The sequence below is a fragment of the Taeniopygia guttata genome, chromosome 12 (genome assembly GCF_048771995.1).
Source record: "Taeniopygia guttata chromosome 12, bTaeGut7.mat, whole genome shotgun sequence".
In the NCBI taxonomy this organism is placed as follows: domain Eukaryota; kingdom Metazoa; phylum Chordata; class Aves; order Passeriformes; family Estrildidae; genus Taeniopygia; species Taeniopygia guttata.
In genome coordinates, this window is record NC_133037.1 from 11,016,441 (window position 1) to 11,032,813 (window position 16,373).

General features: G+C 44.4%; 2 protein-coding genes and 1 long non-coding RNA gene across 5 annotated transcripts in view; 2 read left to right on the top strand and 1 right to left on the bottom strand.

The window, feature by feature from the left end:
- The window catches only part of MGLL (monoglyceride lipase), a 102,479-nt gene that overhangs the window by 61,907 nt on the left and 24,199 nt on the right, over nucleotides 1-16,373 (bottom strand). The window contains exon 1 of one of the 2 annotated variants that reach the window (XM_002194271.6): nucleotides 29-160. The exons of the other annotated variant lie outside the window; for it this stretch is intronic. Coding sequence (XP_002194307.1) covers nucleotides 29-38 — 10 coding nt within the window. The 5' untranslated portion in view covers nucleotides 39-160. Of the gene's footprint in view, nucleotides 1-28; nucleotides 161-16,373 lie in introns of those variants that run through there. 2 annotated transcript variants of the gene reach the window in all.
- On the top strand, nucleotides 94-11,454 carry LOC121470636 (uncharacterized). Its single transcript, XR_012057872.1, has 2 exons — nucleotides 94-213; nucleotides 8,946-11,454. It is a non-coding gene; the product is annotated as an uncharacterized lncRNA (long non-coding RNA).
- Nucleotides 15,467-16,373, top strand: part of KBTBD12 (kelch repeat and BTB domain containing 12) — a 40,759-nt gene continuing 39,852 nt past the window's right edge. The window contains exon 1 of one of the 2 annotated variants that reach the window (XM_030283292.4): nucleotides 15,467-15,640. The gene's annotated coding sequence lies outside the window, so the exon portion shown is untranslated. The remainder of the gene's footprint in view (nucleotides 15,641-16,373) is intronic. The other variant, XM_072934683.1, reaches the window with a different exon arrangement.

Here is a 16,373-nt window from a genome sequence, read left to right on the forward strand (position 1 = left end):
AACATTTCCAAGAGAATTTGCCACAAACCTGTTTTCATCCTGTGCAAGCGTTTGCATTCTAGTGAGGAGCCGGCATCGCAAGTCAAACGCAAGCAGATGAGGCTTTTTGCATCTCGCTGCGGAGCCGCGTTCACAGCCCGGGTCCCTCCCGGCGCTGCGCGGGGCTCGCCCCGGCTCCTCTGGCCGGCTCGCTCTTTGAGGAAAGTCGCTTGGGTAATTCACCACTTCTCGTTCATCACTTTTTTTTTTTTCCTTCTCAAACAAATTGCGTGTGCGGGCTGAAGTGGCGGTGGTGGGAGGGGAGGCTGGGAAGGGTTGGGGAGAGGGAGGGCTGGCGGGTGGGAAAGCTGCAGTCCACTTTCCAGAAGCTGCTGCACGTACATCAAAGGCACCTTGAACACATGCAGCTGGAGCAGCTCACAAAGTTCCTGCCGCGGCAGGTTGTTTGCAACTTTACTTCCTTCCTGCCACTTACAGTTCGGAGGCCGCGGCGACGGGGGGAGGCGAGGGAGGGGGAGACCTTTCCTCAAAGCGATCCCCGCTGCGAAGCCATCTCTCGTGTGAGCGCAACTTCCCCAGCCCCGCGCTGCCAGGCGAGGAGCGGGAGGGAGGGGAGGAGGAGGAGGAGGAGGAGAGGGAGGAGGGAGGATCCAAGCACCGACGCGATGCCAGGTCGCCAGCCCCGCACACACATCCTCCGGCCGCGGCCGGGCGCGGCGGCCCCCCGTCCGCCGGCGGAGCCGAAGCGCGGTGGCTCCACCGCACGGTGCGCACGGGCTGCTCCCGGAGACGGGGAGACAGCGGCGGAAGGGCGGTGGGTGGGTGGGTGGATGGATGGAGGATGCATGGATGCGCGGATGCGTGGATGGATGAAAGGATGGATGGAGGGGCGGGCGGTGCTGCCGCACCCTCGGCTGGGCTGGGCCGGGCTGGGCGAGCAGCGGGGGAGCCCCGCGGTGCCCCCGGGCCGCCTGGCCGCGGGGAGGGCGGAGGCACGGCCGCCCCTTCCCCGCTGCCCTCCCGCGGGGGCTCCGCACCGGCTCCGCCGCCGCCCCGCTGGGCTGAGGCGGCCGCCGCGGCGGGGGGAGCGGCAGCAGCGCCCCCGCAGCCCCCGGCAGCCCCCGGCACCGGGATCCGGGCACGGGAGCGGTCCCAGAGCCCCCGCAGCCCCCCGCAGCCTCCGGCACCGGGAGCGGCCGCTCAGCTGCTGCGGGCTGGGGCACAGCGGAGACACCCCGGGGGCGGGAGCGGAGAATTTCGGAGAGAGAACATCCTGGGCACCCCGGTCCGAACAGCTCCTTGGGATCCCAACACCAAACTTCGCTGTTTAATGTGCATCTCTTCAGGCTTTGAAGCCATACCGGGGAGATCACTCCGATACTAGCCCAGAGAAGTGCCCAAGCTTTGCAGCCTCATTCAGGGTAAAGGTCATTTATAAACACAGCATATGATTTATACTCACATAAATCATTATATCACTAGAGACTATAAGCAATACATGTGCTGCTAACTCTGTAATGTGAGATCTATTTGGTGGTACATGATACTTGCTTATAAAAATTGTCACAGCAAGGTTCCCTGAAGTCAAAATAGCTCCCCAGCTTTAAGGGGATCTATCCCAGTACAGAATTTTGTCATTTAATACTGCTAAGTGGTTAGCATTGATTGAGCACAGATTCATGCATTTTACATTTCATCAGCTCCTTTCATTTTTACATGCCTACATATGCTTAGAGGTCTCAAGCCTTTCTAAGAAGAGGCAGCTATTAACCTTATTTTTGAAATTAAGTAACATGCTCCTCAAGTGTAAATCTGTGAACAAAGGTTGAGGAAAGGAAATAAATGCATGCTAACACTAATAACAATAAATGCAAAGCCTCAGAGATGAACCGTACAAAAATAAAAAGGAAATCAAAACCAGATTTTATTTTCTTCATCTTTCAGTGTCATTTATATTAAGTGCCTGGGGGGGGGTGTTAGTTATAAATGGCAAAAGCAAAATTACATGTTCTTCTGGCTGCTGTTGTTTGGGAAAAAAATGAACAAAACCAACATTTATGGTTGTTTATAATGAGTGAGATTTAGGTCAGGTGGCTCTTAAGCAGAGCCCTGGGAGCTGTACCTGGAGCTGTACAATTTGCTAGGCCAGTTACTATCTAAGTATGAATGGGTGGAATTAAAGAGCTATCACAAGCCAGCTCCAGAGTTGGTGGAAGCAAGGACATATATAATTATTTAAATGATACAGATCAGATAATAACTGGATTAAGAAGAAAAGAAAGAAGGAAAGAAGCCTCTTCCCCTGCTCAGGGTTTATCTGCCAGAAACACTTTACTGCTTCCCTACAGCCACCCATGAAATCTGATGCCAGGAACAGGCTCCTGTCCTGCTGTAGTGCTGGGAATATCTGAGTTCCCAGGGCCACAGAGGGGTGGAGGGAGTTGAGGAGAAAATATCTTTTTAAACTTCTGGATAAAAATAGCATCTCAAGGAAAAACAACCTTTGTTGGGACACAAGGGTGAGATCTTGACTTTGAGAGCCTGCCCTGGTCAGCCCAGATTTATGATTCCCTTGATAGCCTGTTAACCTCGGTGCAGCTAAAATTGGAGACAGCATAACTGTGGTGCAGCCTGCCCTCTCTGCAGGCCCAGCCCCTCACCTCAGCACTGGAATGAAGAACCAACCAACAGCTCCTTCCCTTCTCACCAGCTTCCCCAAGACCCCAGGAATTCGAGGACATTTCTTCCCATGGGTGATACACACTTCCCCATCTCAATGTCAACAACATGAAAATGAATGAGGAGCACCTGCTGACTTGTTGTCTTATTATTTTGCAGAGTTTAAGCTGTGAATGAAAAGCCACTGGAGAAAACTGGTCTGGGGAGTTCATGTACCTGATACCCAGACTATACACCAGGCTTCAGCAGAGCAATTACTGCATACTGGCTCCCTGTGAGAAATCAAAGGGATGCCTGAGCATGCAGTATTTATGAGATTGTAACATCTTCTCTTGTCTCTGTAGAGTGAAATGTGTTTCAGAAATAGTTTAGGCTAAATCAACTTCTAATAAAAAACAGATTCACACTTGGTGAATCTTTACACTAACTCAGCAATTACTCAATCTTTGTAGAAAAGGATGTTTGGTTTATTAAAGGCTGAGCTTAATTAAGTGTCTCCATTGACCCCCGAGGTATGCACAGGAATATAGAGAAAAGAGATACACTTTCAGATTAAGTAAATTTTAGGGAAAGGATCAATTGCTGGAATGACAGAGTAGATACATGCCATGAAACTTGATATCACAGCAGAGATGAGAGGAGAGGGGAGAGGGGAGAGGGGAGAGGGGAGAGGGGAGGGGAGAGGGGAGAGGGGAGAGGGGAGAGGGGAGAGGAGAGGAGAGGAGAGGAGAGGAGAGGAGAGGAGAGGAGAGGAGAGGAGAGGAGAGGAGAGGAGAGGAGAGGAGAGGAGAGGAGAGGAGAGGAGAGGAGAGGAGAGGAGAGGAGAGGAGAGGAGAGGAGAGGAGAGGAGAGGAGAGGAGAGGAGAGGAGAGGAGAGGAGAGGAGAGGAGAGGAGAGGAGAGGAGAGGAGAGGAGAGGAGAGGAGAGGAGAGGAGAGGAGAGGAGAGGAGAGGAGAGGAGAGGAGAGGAGAGGAGAGGAGAGGAGAGGAGAGGAGAGGAGAGGAGAGGAGAGGAGAGGAGAGGAGAGGAGAGGAGAGGAGACAGGAGAATGATGGGAGAGAGCACAGCAGGCTGGCATGTAGCTCTGATAGTAGGGTAATGGAACAAGGATCAAGGACTTTCTTTGCAGTTAGGCTTTTGTTCTCAAAATAAATTTTTAATGGATTCTATCCTGTTGATATCCAAAGGCAAATAGACTGTGTGAGATCCTTCTGCTCTTGTTGACAGCACCATGTTCCTAAATTTTAAAGCAGTGGTTTTGTTTGAGAAGTAGATTTGATGGGCTCTGTGTGCTAGACTATTTGGGATTCTGCTCACCAGGACCACAAAGTGAACTTTTGCTGACAAGAAGGAGGAAAAAATATCAGAGGAGGAGGACAGAATAATAAAATATATTAGGAGTATGTGGTTATGGAAGAATCTGCTTCAAAACCAGAAAAATGCTGGAAGTTACAGTAGTCAGGGAGCAGCTGGAGAGAGAAATAGAACATGTGGGAAATGATGGGAAATGAAGCATGAAGAGGAAGAATTGAAATCAAGTGAAAATCAAATAAGTCAATGCCACTAAAGCTGTCAGTTTAGAGTAATTAATTTGGATTTGCCCTTCTCTTTGGCTGTTTTTTAAATTATTATTATTAATCCTTAGATGGAGTCCAGTCATTCACCTTTACTTTTTTCTGTAATCTGCCTTTGCTTTTCTGTTGGTACTCCTGAATAAGACATGTATTGGGATGAGACAGGAGTGGGGGCTGGGATGAACTGCTCTCACTTGCCTGTAAAATATCTATTTTAATGTCTTACAGCCAGAAAAGAAGCTTGGTGTCAGGCAAACCAGACTGAGGAAGAAAATACTAGAGGAAAATATTGTATTGATCAAGTTGATCTTAACAATGTCAGGAGGAATTATAAGTAGCTCAAGATTGTTCTGCAAAATTCTACAGCCTCATGGACCTCCTCCCAAATTGGTGTGAAATGGAGAAGGGTTGAAGGGTAAACACAGGGAATACATGAGTATCACAGAAATTGTTTGCAGGCTTCCACTGATGTGTTGCCCCTTAGTAATCTCACCTTCCCCAGTCAGTAGGAATGAAATTATTAGTTTAAGCTACAAGTGGTTTAATACCCTTAGATGTAAACTACAGTCAAATAATAAAGTAATTTTACCATGTAAATAAAAATAATTAGTGGTAAAAATAGTCCTATTTTTTGTAGGTAATAAAAATTTGCAAATCATGCCATCATGAAAAGTCACAAATCTGTGACTTGCAAACAGTAGCTGTATGAGTGGAGTGATTAGTATCTTGACTGTGCTCTCTATTTGACAGGGTGAAAAATATACACTTAAAAATACAGTAATTGAATATCAGTTACAGCCTTTTAAACTGATGTATAGAAGATTACCTATCCTACATAAATGCTAATTTGAGAACTGGTTGTTTTTCATTATAGAAGCAATACATACTTTGTTGGGTGGTTCAGTTGGTCTTTTGTTTGATTTTGTTTTATTAAAAACCCCACAAGATTATTAAGACCAGATTCTGGGACACTTTTAGTATGAAAAGGAAGGCATTTTCCCAAGGCAGGAAATTCAAAATGAGAGTGGAAATTTCTGCCCTAGAGCTTTTTTCCATAGGAGAGAGGTTGATGGAGTTATTCTAGGAGCCTTTTGGCTTGAGAATAGCTCTGCCTTGGGAATGAATAGGTTTTCACAGAGGTCTGGAAGTGCACAGGCTCAGCTGTGGTGCCTCAGCTCAGTTCTGTGGCCAGCACTAGAGGGCACAGCCTCAGCTCTGATGGAGCCCGACCAAAAATCCCTCAGCTGGGTTGGTTTGGGTTGTTTTTATTCATTCTACCCTTTATCTAGAGGTTTTCTTTAGATATTTGTCCATTTTTATCTCTGCAATTTCTAAATAAAAGTTGCCTGTACTGGTATATAATTAGTCCAATTTTCCCTCTGGATTTGAACACATCTCTAGAATGAACTTCAGTGGTTTAACTGAAGGGAAATCCTGCCCTTGTCAATGCCCGCACAGACAGCTTAAAGAATTTTTTTACAGAATGACATTTCCTTGCATATGGCCATAGTAATGTTCATAAAATTTTGGTCGCCTTGGCAGAAAAAGGGTTTTGGGGGCAGAAAACATAATCAAAAGGAACCTGAAGGAGAAAGTCCAAACCTTTGTATTTTAATATTAATAAAATTCAGAGTAAGATGACACTATGAATTTTCTTTAGTGGGAATTGTGGTCTCAATTCTGAGGAGTACTTGACCATTTCTTTTCTTGCTTTTATTCCTAAGGTTGAGTGCATAGTCCACTCTCCAAACCCAGCATTATTGCACCAGGGTTAAATGCTACAGCCAAAAGCTAGCACTACCCTGCCGTGGTCAGAGTGGTGCTTTATTTTGGTAGCTGAACTGGAAGCATTGACTGGAGAAGGGCTTTTATTGTGCTGCCTGCTTTTCTTGCTGCTTTGCAATTGACAAAGCATCATTTATCACGCTTTGCATTCCAATTTTTCTTTGCACGTTTTCCAGCTCATCATAACATAATTATGTTTCTGTTTCCTTCAGCCAGGGGCTGATACTTTCTTTTACTAAGACAACAGCTGCACTGCACAACCTTGATGAATCCCCATAAGGGTAAAGAGAGTCTGTGGTGCTTGTTTCTGCCTTGGCAACCCAAATGTTCAAGCTCTTTTTTTTGTGACAAATGCTGTTCTAAAATGCACCCAACCCTGATGCTTTCATAGCATTTCTCAAAATTAGGTTTTATATGGTAAATTAGTGTTGAAATATTAAACATTCTGTCTGGTGTGTAATTTTAAATGCTTCCTTTGTAACATTTCTGTTTATGGTGTTTATAGGTTATACACTCCAAGACTGAATTTTGAAGGCTGTAGTTACTGATGTGGAATTTGTATTTTGAATGAAATTGACTTTATGTGTGACAATAAGCACAATCTGAAGGTCTGTTTTATGTCCCTAAAAAGCATATTAAGGCAGCTTTTACAGTACAGGTGAATCATTTCCTTGATTAGAGCATCAGTTGCTCCAGCCACATTGTGACATAAAGGTAATTACAGAAACCCCATCTCTGAAGGGTATTAACCGCTAGTGATGGAAAAAGACTCACAGTATTTTTATTATCAGTTGTTGAGATATTTTATTTAACTCTAATGTAGTACTCTGAACTTGAGATTTTAAAGTACTTCAAAAAGGAAGAATGATTTCTGTATTTTACATAGGAGAAACCAGTGCAGAGAAAAGTAGGGCTCAATAATGGAGGCAAGCTGAGGGCAGAATCCATTCCTAATGCTCCTGATTTTGTTTACCCAATTATACCATTACTAACTCCCACCTCATCTCAAAATCTATCAGAGCACTGTGTACATTGGAAGCAGCAACTTTTTCAGCCACTGAAGATTCCCCAGGTTTGTAAATATATGGGATATTGTGGCCTGGAGAAAACCACAGTCTAGACAACTGCATTATTCAGGGCAACATTTTCCCTACAGTTTTGCTTTCTATCCTGTTGTTCTGGTGTTATTACTCCTGACACCATCATTTGAAGAATGTTTGCATTTATACATAAAAATTACAATAAATCTGTACATGGGGACAAGAGTTTAACTGATATGATCAGTCCTATCAGCTATATGCTCCATGATCTAAGGATTCTTTGGGATACTTGAGAGTGTTTTAATTTTGTGATGTTTGAGCTCTGTCCAGCACACTGGACACTGATGCAATTGCCTGGAAAGCAATTAGATGTTAGGTGTTGATGGCAACTCTCCCTGCCCAGCCAGAGACAAATTCTCTCAATGGTTCTACTGTTGATAAAAAACGCAGTGGTCTGCTTGTTTTGGAGAGACAATGAACACATGGCTCATGAGAGGAGCTTGCCCTGTGCTCCTTCTTCCTTATAATCCTGGCAAGATCTGGCATATTTCACTCAGATATATTTTAGCATTTTTGTCATCTATCATCAGTTTCTTTACTCAGTCAACTCATGCGCAATAGAAGATGTGCATTCCCTTTCTGATTCACGTACAGTAATTACTTCCTAACATCTGACTAACAGATTGTGTAAGAAAAGTAACTCTTCAAATATTAAGAAAAAAAAATTAATGTATGAAATCTTTGAAATCTCTATTTCTGGGTTTGTGATCCACAGCTGACTGGATTCATTTCCCAGCCAGGAAGCTGGTTCAGCAAAACAGTTGCATTAGTTATTTAACTGGAGGCCTGATCCTGCTCTTGCTCACACTGATGTAAAGTGGGAATAGTATCAGAGAAAACAAAAAATACCCCTAGTGTGAAATACATGTTACAGAAAAAAATAAAGCATTGTGCTATGGAACAAGAAAAGAACTGTAGCAGGTACTCTGCCATCCTAGTATAGGTGTTAGGCAGCATCTTAATGTCTTAAAGAAACCTTACCCCAAAATACACTGCTAGATCCTGGGAGGGTTCTTTTACTGGGGTAACACCAGGTGACCAACAGAGCTAAGGCCCAGCTGTGCTCTGTGTTGTGCCCTAACTTAATGAAATCACAGGTGACCTATTCTGCATTGAGTACCAGACTCATCACTGTTTGCATCTGGTTCATAATTGTTCCCTCTCAGTTATTTAATTTTTACAGTCTCTGCTACAACTACTTTATACCTTCTAGTGCAGAAAAATGCACTCACTGGTTTTTCTCCTAGGCTGAATTAATGCATGTGGTAATTGACCCAGGGGTACACAGAAAGGAGAAGTCAAATGAGAAGCATTGCAGTGCAAAATGGGAGAAAGCACCCCAAAGTATCTCCTGTGTAAGATGGCAATGCTTCTTGGACAATCTCAGGACATGAAGGGATGTTTACCAGAGCCCTGTATGCTTTAGAGATGTGTCTTCAATCCCCAAGGCCATCAACACCTGTCGTCTGATCTTATTGTAAAATTAGTAGCATGTACTGTTAATAACATCAAAAGTTACAGTATCTGAGAGTTTGCTCCCCAAACCTCATCCTGTTTCTTCCAACACAAGTTATCCATTGTATCTTGGCTACAGTCTGGCTCTCATGTAGCAAAGGTATCTGTGGTTTTGTTTGTGCTGTGGAGTCAGTGGCATCTGCAGCTGCTGTGGGCTCATGAGGTCAGTTCATACTCCTGTTGCAGACCTGTCGGAGGGGACTCCTGACCTCTTGCAGATGGGAACCTTCCAGCCTACAGTACTATGCTCTGACACCAGCATGTGTTTATTTTCACTTGTTGGCTTTTTCAGGTACATTACTGAACCTTCTCTGGAGTTACAGTAAGTTTTTAAATGGAAACTGAGATGTGGAGATGCTATGCTTTCAGACACAAGAGGAAGGATATCTCCTGGACAGAGATACCTACATGAAGCTTCATCCTTCCTGAACCTTGGGAGGTTTGAGGAAGAGGACAGCAGATGAGAGGCTTCAACATTCAGCTCTTAAGCTGGAGAGTCTCTCTTTCCCTCCCGTGCTACGAAATGGGTACAAGAAGCACTGACCAACACATGTAGCCTCATCACATCCCAAGACCTCTGCCCAGTACCCCAGCACCTGCAGGGATGGGATTACAGCAGCAGCTATGCTGAGGTTTAAAACAAGGATGAATCCCTAGCCTTTAGTTTTGTGGGGCTCAGTCTGAAATGAGACAGGGTTGAGACCAATCCAGTGATGTCTGTTGGAGCCCAAAGCCTCCCTCTGCAGCCAGCCAGACACGTTCCCCAGACTGCACCCGGCAGTGCGGATCTCTGCTGTGGCTCATCTGCCTCCTCCTCTGTGCCCAGTTTCAAACCTCTTCAGCAATATGTTCTGTAACAATTAAGGATTTCTGGGGCAACTCCATTAAGATCAGAAAGATATCCTTCTGCTTTGAAATATGTGAGCATTAATGATCCATTCAGCACAGCACCCCTTGGCCAGTCATATCTCTCTGATGATCAAATATATTTTTAATTATCAGTCTATCTGAGGGGATTTTTTTTTCACTAGACAATATCCAACTGTATTGTAAGAGCCATTTGGATTGATGCAGAGAATTTGGCAGCAAGATAGGGAACATTTGGGCTTTCAACACTTAGGAACATATGGAAAGAGGTTTGGAAGATTGCCACGTGGGATGTAGCTTGGAAGATGCTACATTTCTTCATCCTTTTTTTTTTTTTTCTGAATAGAAATAGAAGAAATTTTACTTTTTTTTTTTTTTTTTTTTTTTTAGGATCCTAATTCCTGTTTATTTTCTATGCTGTTCTAGGATAAACCACTATGGTCAGCTGCATGTTTATGGGCAGCTGTAGGTGGGCAATTAAAAGGGTGGTGACATTGCACATCTTTCCAAGTTTTTACCTCCTAATCCATGAGAACCCACAGAGGTGAACTCACAAAGCTGCAGCTGGGTGCCTCAGGGCACGGGGTGAAGGAGGGTATGTGGTGCCCAGCCTGTCAGGATGTGCACCATTTTCTGAGGGCTGTGAGGGTAAGGCCCTGCTGGTGCTCCTTCCTTCATGCTCCTGCTGGGACCATCTCTCTCCCACTCACCTTGACACCCAGGGCTGGACAGACGGTCCAGGCTGTCTGTGTGTCTCTGGTACAGAGTTTCACCATGTGGCTTGGAGCTTCAGCACCATATTACAAATCCCAGTCACCTTTGAGAAAGCATGGGAATGGGACAGAGGAACCTCCTCCAGCTCAGCACTCAGGACTGGACGTGTATGAACCAACATAATCTTCATACCACTTTAGGGACAAATGCCTCAAGCCCATGATGGGAGTATTCTGTGTCTCTCAGAGTTATTGCCTCTGCTTGTCAGAAGACCAATGCTTTTTTTCTAATTTTTAAATTTTTTTTTGTTGGTGTTTCTATTGTGTCCCAGGCTGGGGGGCTGCAGCAAATGCAGAATTCATTGGAATACACAAACTTGTACTTGCACAATTGGCGAGTGGGCCCTGCAGCTTAGTAATGCTAATTAATCTCTCAGACTGCTAGGAAATCATTATTATCCCAGCTCAGCAATGAGAGACAAAGACCTAAGAGAGTGGCAGGGGTTTATACTGAGTGACAGAGTCAGAGCAGAGAGAATCGCAGTCTACTTTGGTGTTCTGAACAGTAAACCACCTGAGTTTGGCAAGACTGCATCTGAAGAGCAGAATGGAGGCACCTGGGGATTTTCCTTTGATCCCTGTCTCCAAGAGCTCAGCTCAGGGCAGGCTGCAGCTCTCATCCCACCTGACTGCTCAGATTTCCTTTCCTTGAGAAGTAAGAGCAATGGAGACTGCAGCAGGGAGCTGGAAACCGTCCTGACTATGCATTCACTTCTGGGAACTGGGAATCACTCTCAGACACCCTTGTTTTGGTTAGAGTCTGAGTGTTTATTGTCCACAAATTCATTGAAGCTTTCATCTTGCATTTTCCTGTGAGAGTTTGTTTCAACACTTGCAGCCAAATAATGACTCGACAGGGCAAGTAAGTTCCTGTTATTTCTTTGCTAATGGGATGCCATTAGCATCACTAAGATATCCCTAGCTGAGGTGAAGGCTAAGAAGATGACATCCAGGATCAGGAAGAGAGCATGGAGGGCTTGGTGACAAGAGCACAGGAAGAAGAATCTCCACCAAAGGTATTCAAAGACCTGTAGCAATAGCTTTTGAGGACTGACCACAGAAGTCAGAAGAGCAAAAAAGATAGGCAAATCCCTAAGTCATGTGGATGGTATTTGTTTTAGAATGAAATCTCTGCCTTTCTGAATAAAACCTGGAAACTATCGTGTGAGCTTCAAGTATATTTTAACCATATATACAGTGACTGTACGTTTCTGAGCCAGCTGAAATTTGATTCAGAATGTTTTAATATTTTGCTCCTTCTCACAGAGCACACCTTGATGGACAATAGTTATTCCTATTTTCTGTGGCCATAATAACCCCAAGATCTGCTGTTCTGAGGATGCACTTCCCTTATTGAGTTTCAGTTTTGGTGTCAATTTGGAAATCTTTTGACTCTAACACAGTTACATCCATAATTTTCTTAGAGAGATTATGGAGCATTAAAACTAATGTATGGACCAACCTTTCCTAAACCCCATCCAGTTACATGCTTCTTTGCATCTCCATTCCCATCTCTACTGATGTAAAAGGAGAAAAAGGACTCTCCTATCAGCCTGTTCCTGCTGTCTGATTAGCTGGCAGCTATCACAGCTCTTCTTTTGCTCTGTTACAGTTTCATTTCCAGAGGAAAAAGCCCTGATGAATATTGAGCCTCAGGATTGTGGCACCGCTGCAAATTAAATGAGGCTTCTGTTTATACCAAAGGGCCGGCAGTACCTCCTTAATCAGGCTGTCTGTTCTTTAGAAATCAGCAGATATTTTGCCTAAAAGCACCCAGCAGTGCAGTGTAACTCAGTAATAACTGTTTATTGGGGCTCAGGAGGGAAACCCCAGAAGAAAAACTGTAGGTGCAGTTAGAAGCACTGGTGAGTGGTTGCCTTTGGGGAGTTTCTTTTGTCTTTTGTTTTAAGATTGCCTGAACTTGATAGAGGCTCTTTCATTTAAAAGACAGAAAGACCTACAAATTAAGCAACATCTAGCTCCTAATGTGTGAAACTGCAATTTGCATACATCATGGCAGCTGCTGAGTTGGTCCTTATTACCTCTGCTGGAGTGTTAATTTAACCACAACTTTATCATTAATTTAAATGGAAAAGCAGCGGGTTGCTGGCATGCCACATTATCTGTCAGGCAACCTGGGAATCAGCTGACAGAGCCAGAAAGAGATTTCAATTCAGAGGGGCTGCAGGGTGCTGCCTCCCCAACCTGTGGTCACAGACAAGCTCCAGATTGCCCTTAGCCTGCTCTAAAGGTCAACACTAAACCCAAGGAAAAAACCCCAAACCAATATAGTATCTGGTCTGTCATAAGAGAATAGATAATACAGTCAAACCTGAAATCTCTGTATTTCTGGTTTTTCTGTCCCTCTGTACCCAAACTGGCACTGTTTATACAGATATGATAACCAAAACATCATTACTGCTTCTGACAACAAATGGTTTGTAGAGCAACCATTGCAATGTGGTCCAGACCCACCCCGAGGGCTGAAGGCACCTGGGCTCTCTGCCCAGGCAGGAGATGCCAAAGCCCCACGCAGGACGTGCTGGGAGCAGGGAGCAGCTGTGTCATGAACGGTGCCGGGGCCTGGAGGCACCTCCACACTCAGCTGATGCCAGAACCGCTCATGTGGGACGTAAAGCAAATGTGAGGTACCAGTTGCCAAACCAGAGGTTGCCTCACTCTCCAGGAAAAGAGGCTGAGGAACCCCAAGAAACTGCTGAGATGGGAGATGAGAAAAGCAGTGTGAGCCACCCATGGGCATGGGGTCACCAAGCATGAGGGTCTCCTCTCCCAAGCCATGATGATGTGCCACCATTTGGTGACACAACAGTATTTTTCAGTGGAGAATGAGGTTCTGCTCTGAACCATGGCAAGAATGACCGGGGAGATGAGTTCAGAACCTTAGTTGTGATGTTTCAGTGGCAGAAAAGAAAAAGCATGTCCTGATGTCTGGCAGAGTTTAACTGAGCTGATGTAGGTCTCCTCTAAATTCAGCTAGAACTGACTGTGACTGATGGTCCTGCTCCTGGCAAACCAGAGCAAAGCTTCACCCATGGACACTTCATGTGCACCCACCCACCAGAAGAGGTGTCCTGCTTTTGGGTGAAGTGTGAACCTTGGGTAGCTGTTCTCAAACTCTGGATTGTGATAAAGACACACTTGGAAAATGGTCAGACTTTCTCCTAAAAAAAGGCTATTTTTCCAATAAGTGAATCACTAAGAGTTGAGATTTAGAAAGGAATGTCTTTGCTCATGCAGCACCAGCACATACTGTATGACTGGTGTTATGCAGACACTGTTCTGAAACATTAAATTTAACACATATTTCCTAAACACAGATAAATTTGCATTAAACGTGCCTTTTCTGTCTCTGATGCCTAGTCCTTCTCGTTTTTTTAAAGTACACTGTGCTAAAAGATCACACATTTATTGAATTATCACAGATACTCTTCCCTTGGTATTAGCTTAACAAAGTTCAGGAAAAACTTGTCTTCGCCCACATCTCAGCCATTCATTTTTATAATAAAAATCACCATGACAACAGATAATGATATCAGAATGAAAAGATTATTACTTAATTACATGAAGAAGGTGAAAACAGGCTTGGCTTACAGCAGAAAATCTTTTAATTTCAGCAAAAATATGGGGGGCACACACTCAATTTGTGACATCATGAAGTGCTGCTGAGAGCTGCCCAGGGGTTGCCCCACTGCTTGACGGGGTGTCCCAGTTAATTCAGTGAAGTGCAAGAGAAATACTCATAATTTCATGAGCAATAAAGAGAAATTTTCCTTAAAAGTGTAAGTGTTTTTGTAAAACAGGCTCATTATAGAAATTATCAGAAGAAATGCACCCATAAAGGAAACATGATTAATATTTAGGCAGTGGACTGGCTTCATATAAATAAATTAACTACATAAATGCTCCACTGTTAACCAGCACCATGCTATAAATTGCTCCAAGTTAGAGGAGAACAGGACAATTTACAGGATATGGTCAATTTTTATCACAGCTGTGGCATTTCATCAGCACACTGTTCTATCTTGGCTTCTGTGAGACCTGTGGTATCAGACTGGGTATTTTTATTTCTAAGATAAATCTGAACTTTTAATAAGAACAGTCTGGGAGTTTAGTCAATATATATCTTTGTAATCTGGTCTATTGAATTCTCTGACAAGAATAAACTTTAATCACTGGGATTTTTTCTCTAGTTTTGTTCACAAATGCTATGAAATATGCTTTTAAAATAATATACTTTAATTTCTCCTTTAAACCCCACAAACTGCTATTAGCAGTTGAAGGTTTCTGCACATTTCCTCTATGGCCTTTAGAAAAACTGTGTAATTAAATCATCAGAATAAAAATCTAGATAAGGAAATACTGGAAATTTTGTTTTCTATTTTCTCAAAAGTTATTATGATCAATCAACCAATTAGCATGGTGAATAAATAAATTAATGCTATTTTAAAAAGAACATTCTGAAAAGACCATAATGCCTTTCTCAACTAAAAGTATTGGCTCAACATTAATCAATTTTATAAAACCCTAAATTCTGCTTAATCTTTTTTCCATCTTTGCTTAAACATATGGAAATAAAAATTGTGTATTATGGCACTCTCTATTCCTCTTTAATTTTCAGAGTCCAAGATATACATCAGTGCAGCCCCACTATTCTGGATGAATTTAGTTGATCTGTTTCTGATCTATACCAGCACAAACAAGAAGATAGCCATAAAATATACAGATAACAATTCAATTTGGTCAGCAATCCTTTTTTCGTGTAGAGTTTCAGCCCTTGACAATCTCACAGAAAGGCAAGAGGATCAGTTTGGGAAAATTTCTGTCAGCTATGGAGACATTCCCTTGGTTTTGGGGATGACTTGGATAGGGTCAGCAAGCAACAGCATCTGCTGTGGTTGGGTTCCCATACCTCAGAGGTAGGAGGTGCTCCTGTGCTGGAGCTGCTCCAGCCACCCAGGAACAGCTGCCATCCAGGGATATTCCTGCTTCTGTGCAAGGTCTGTGGGGGACAAATTCCTGAAGTGGTCACCAACACCAACTGCAGCTGCACCACCCAAGGAAGAAGAGCCTGATGCTCCCTAGCACAGGGCCTGGCAGGCAGCACACGGACAGGGGGTGAGGAGGACGGCACCGGTGCCCGTCGGCTGCGTCCTGACATGTCCCTGTGCCTGACATTGGAGCAGTCCTCATCCCAGCTGGGAGCCCAGAGCAAGGCTAATTATAGCCCTGGCACCTCACTGTTACCAGGAGCTCTGCGTGCTGGGTAGAGCTCTGCCTCCCTCTCCATGCACTCTCACAGGCCCTTGCTGCTCCCAGCGTGGAAAAGGTACATTTAAATCCCATCCCCACGTGGAACAGGAAAGGGATGGGTGTTTGGTGTTGGGACAGATGGGTGATGTGGGATCACCAGGGCCAAGCTCGCTTTGGGTTGCTGGGTGCATGGGAAACTTGTGGACAGGGATGTTTGAATGTTTGTCTTGGGGAACCCTTAAAGGTACTACAGAGGAGCATAAACACAGGGTGAGCTGCAAGGCAGCAACGGGGGGAGGAGGCTGCAGGACCCACTGCTGGTGCCAAAACTGAGCCCTCTCAGCTCCTTACAGCACCTGCTGACTGGCTGATAAAGGAATTGTAAGAGATTCATTACAAAGTTAGGACAGGAACCATTGGTCAACACCAAACTTGGGGTCTGTTTGCAGCTATATGGAGTTTTCAGCAGTGTGGAAACAGCATCAGCCAGTGGATGCAGGAATTTCAGTGCCTGACGTCTGTGCACGGTGGGGAGATTTGAATACTCCACAAACCCGCAGACATCTGGACTTGCTTCCAGACAGGAAGCTCAGAGAAACTCTTACCTCTTCCATCAGGGTATCTATACGTGCCTGGGACTGATCCCTGCCAACAGGATGAATATTTTCAATATGAAGGTTCAGTGGGGATTGCAGATTTAGGAGATATTGAATGTGTGTGTCAGTGAAGGGGCCATTTTGGAGGTTGTGGCGTGTTGCTGCCATGGGTTGCTCCAAATTTTCCCTTCTGTGAATATGGTCATACCCATG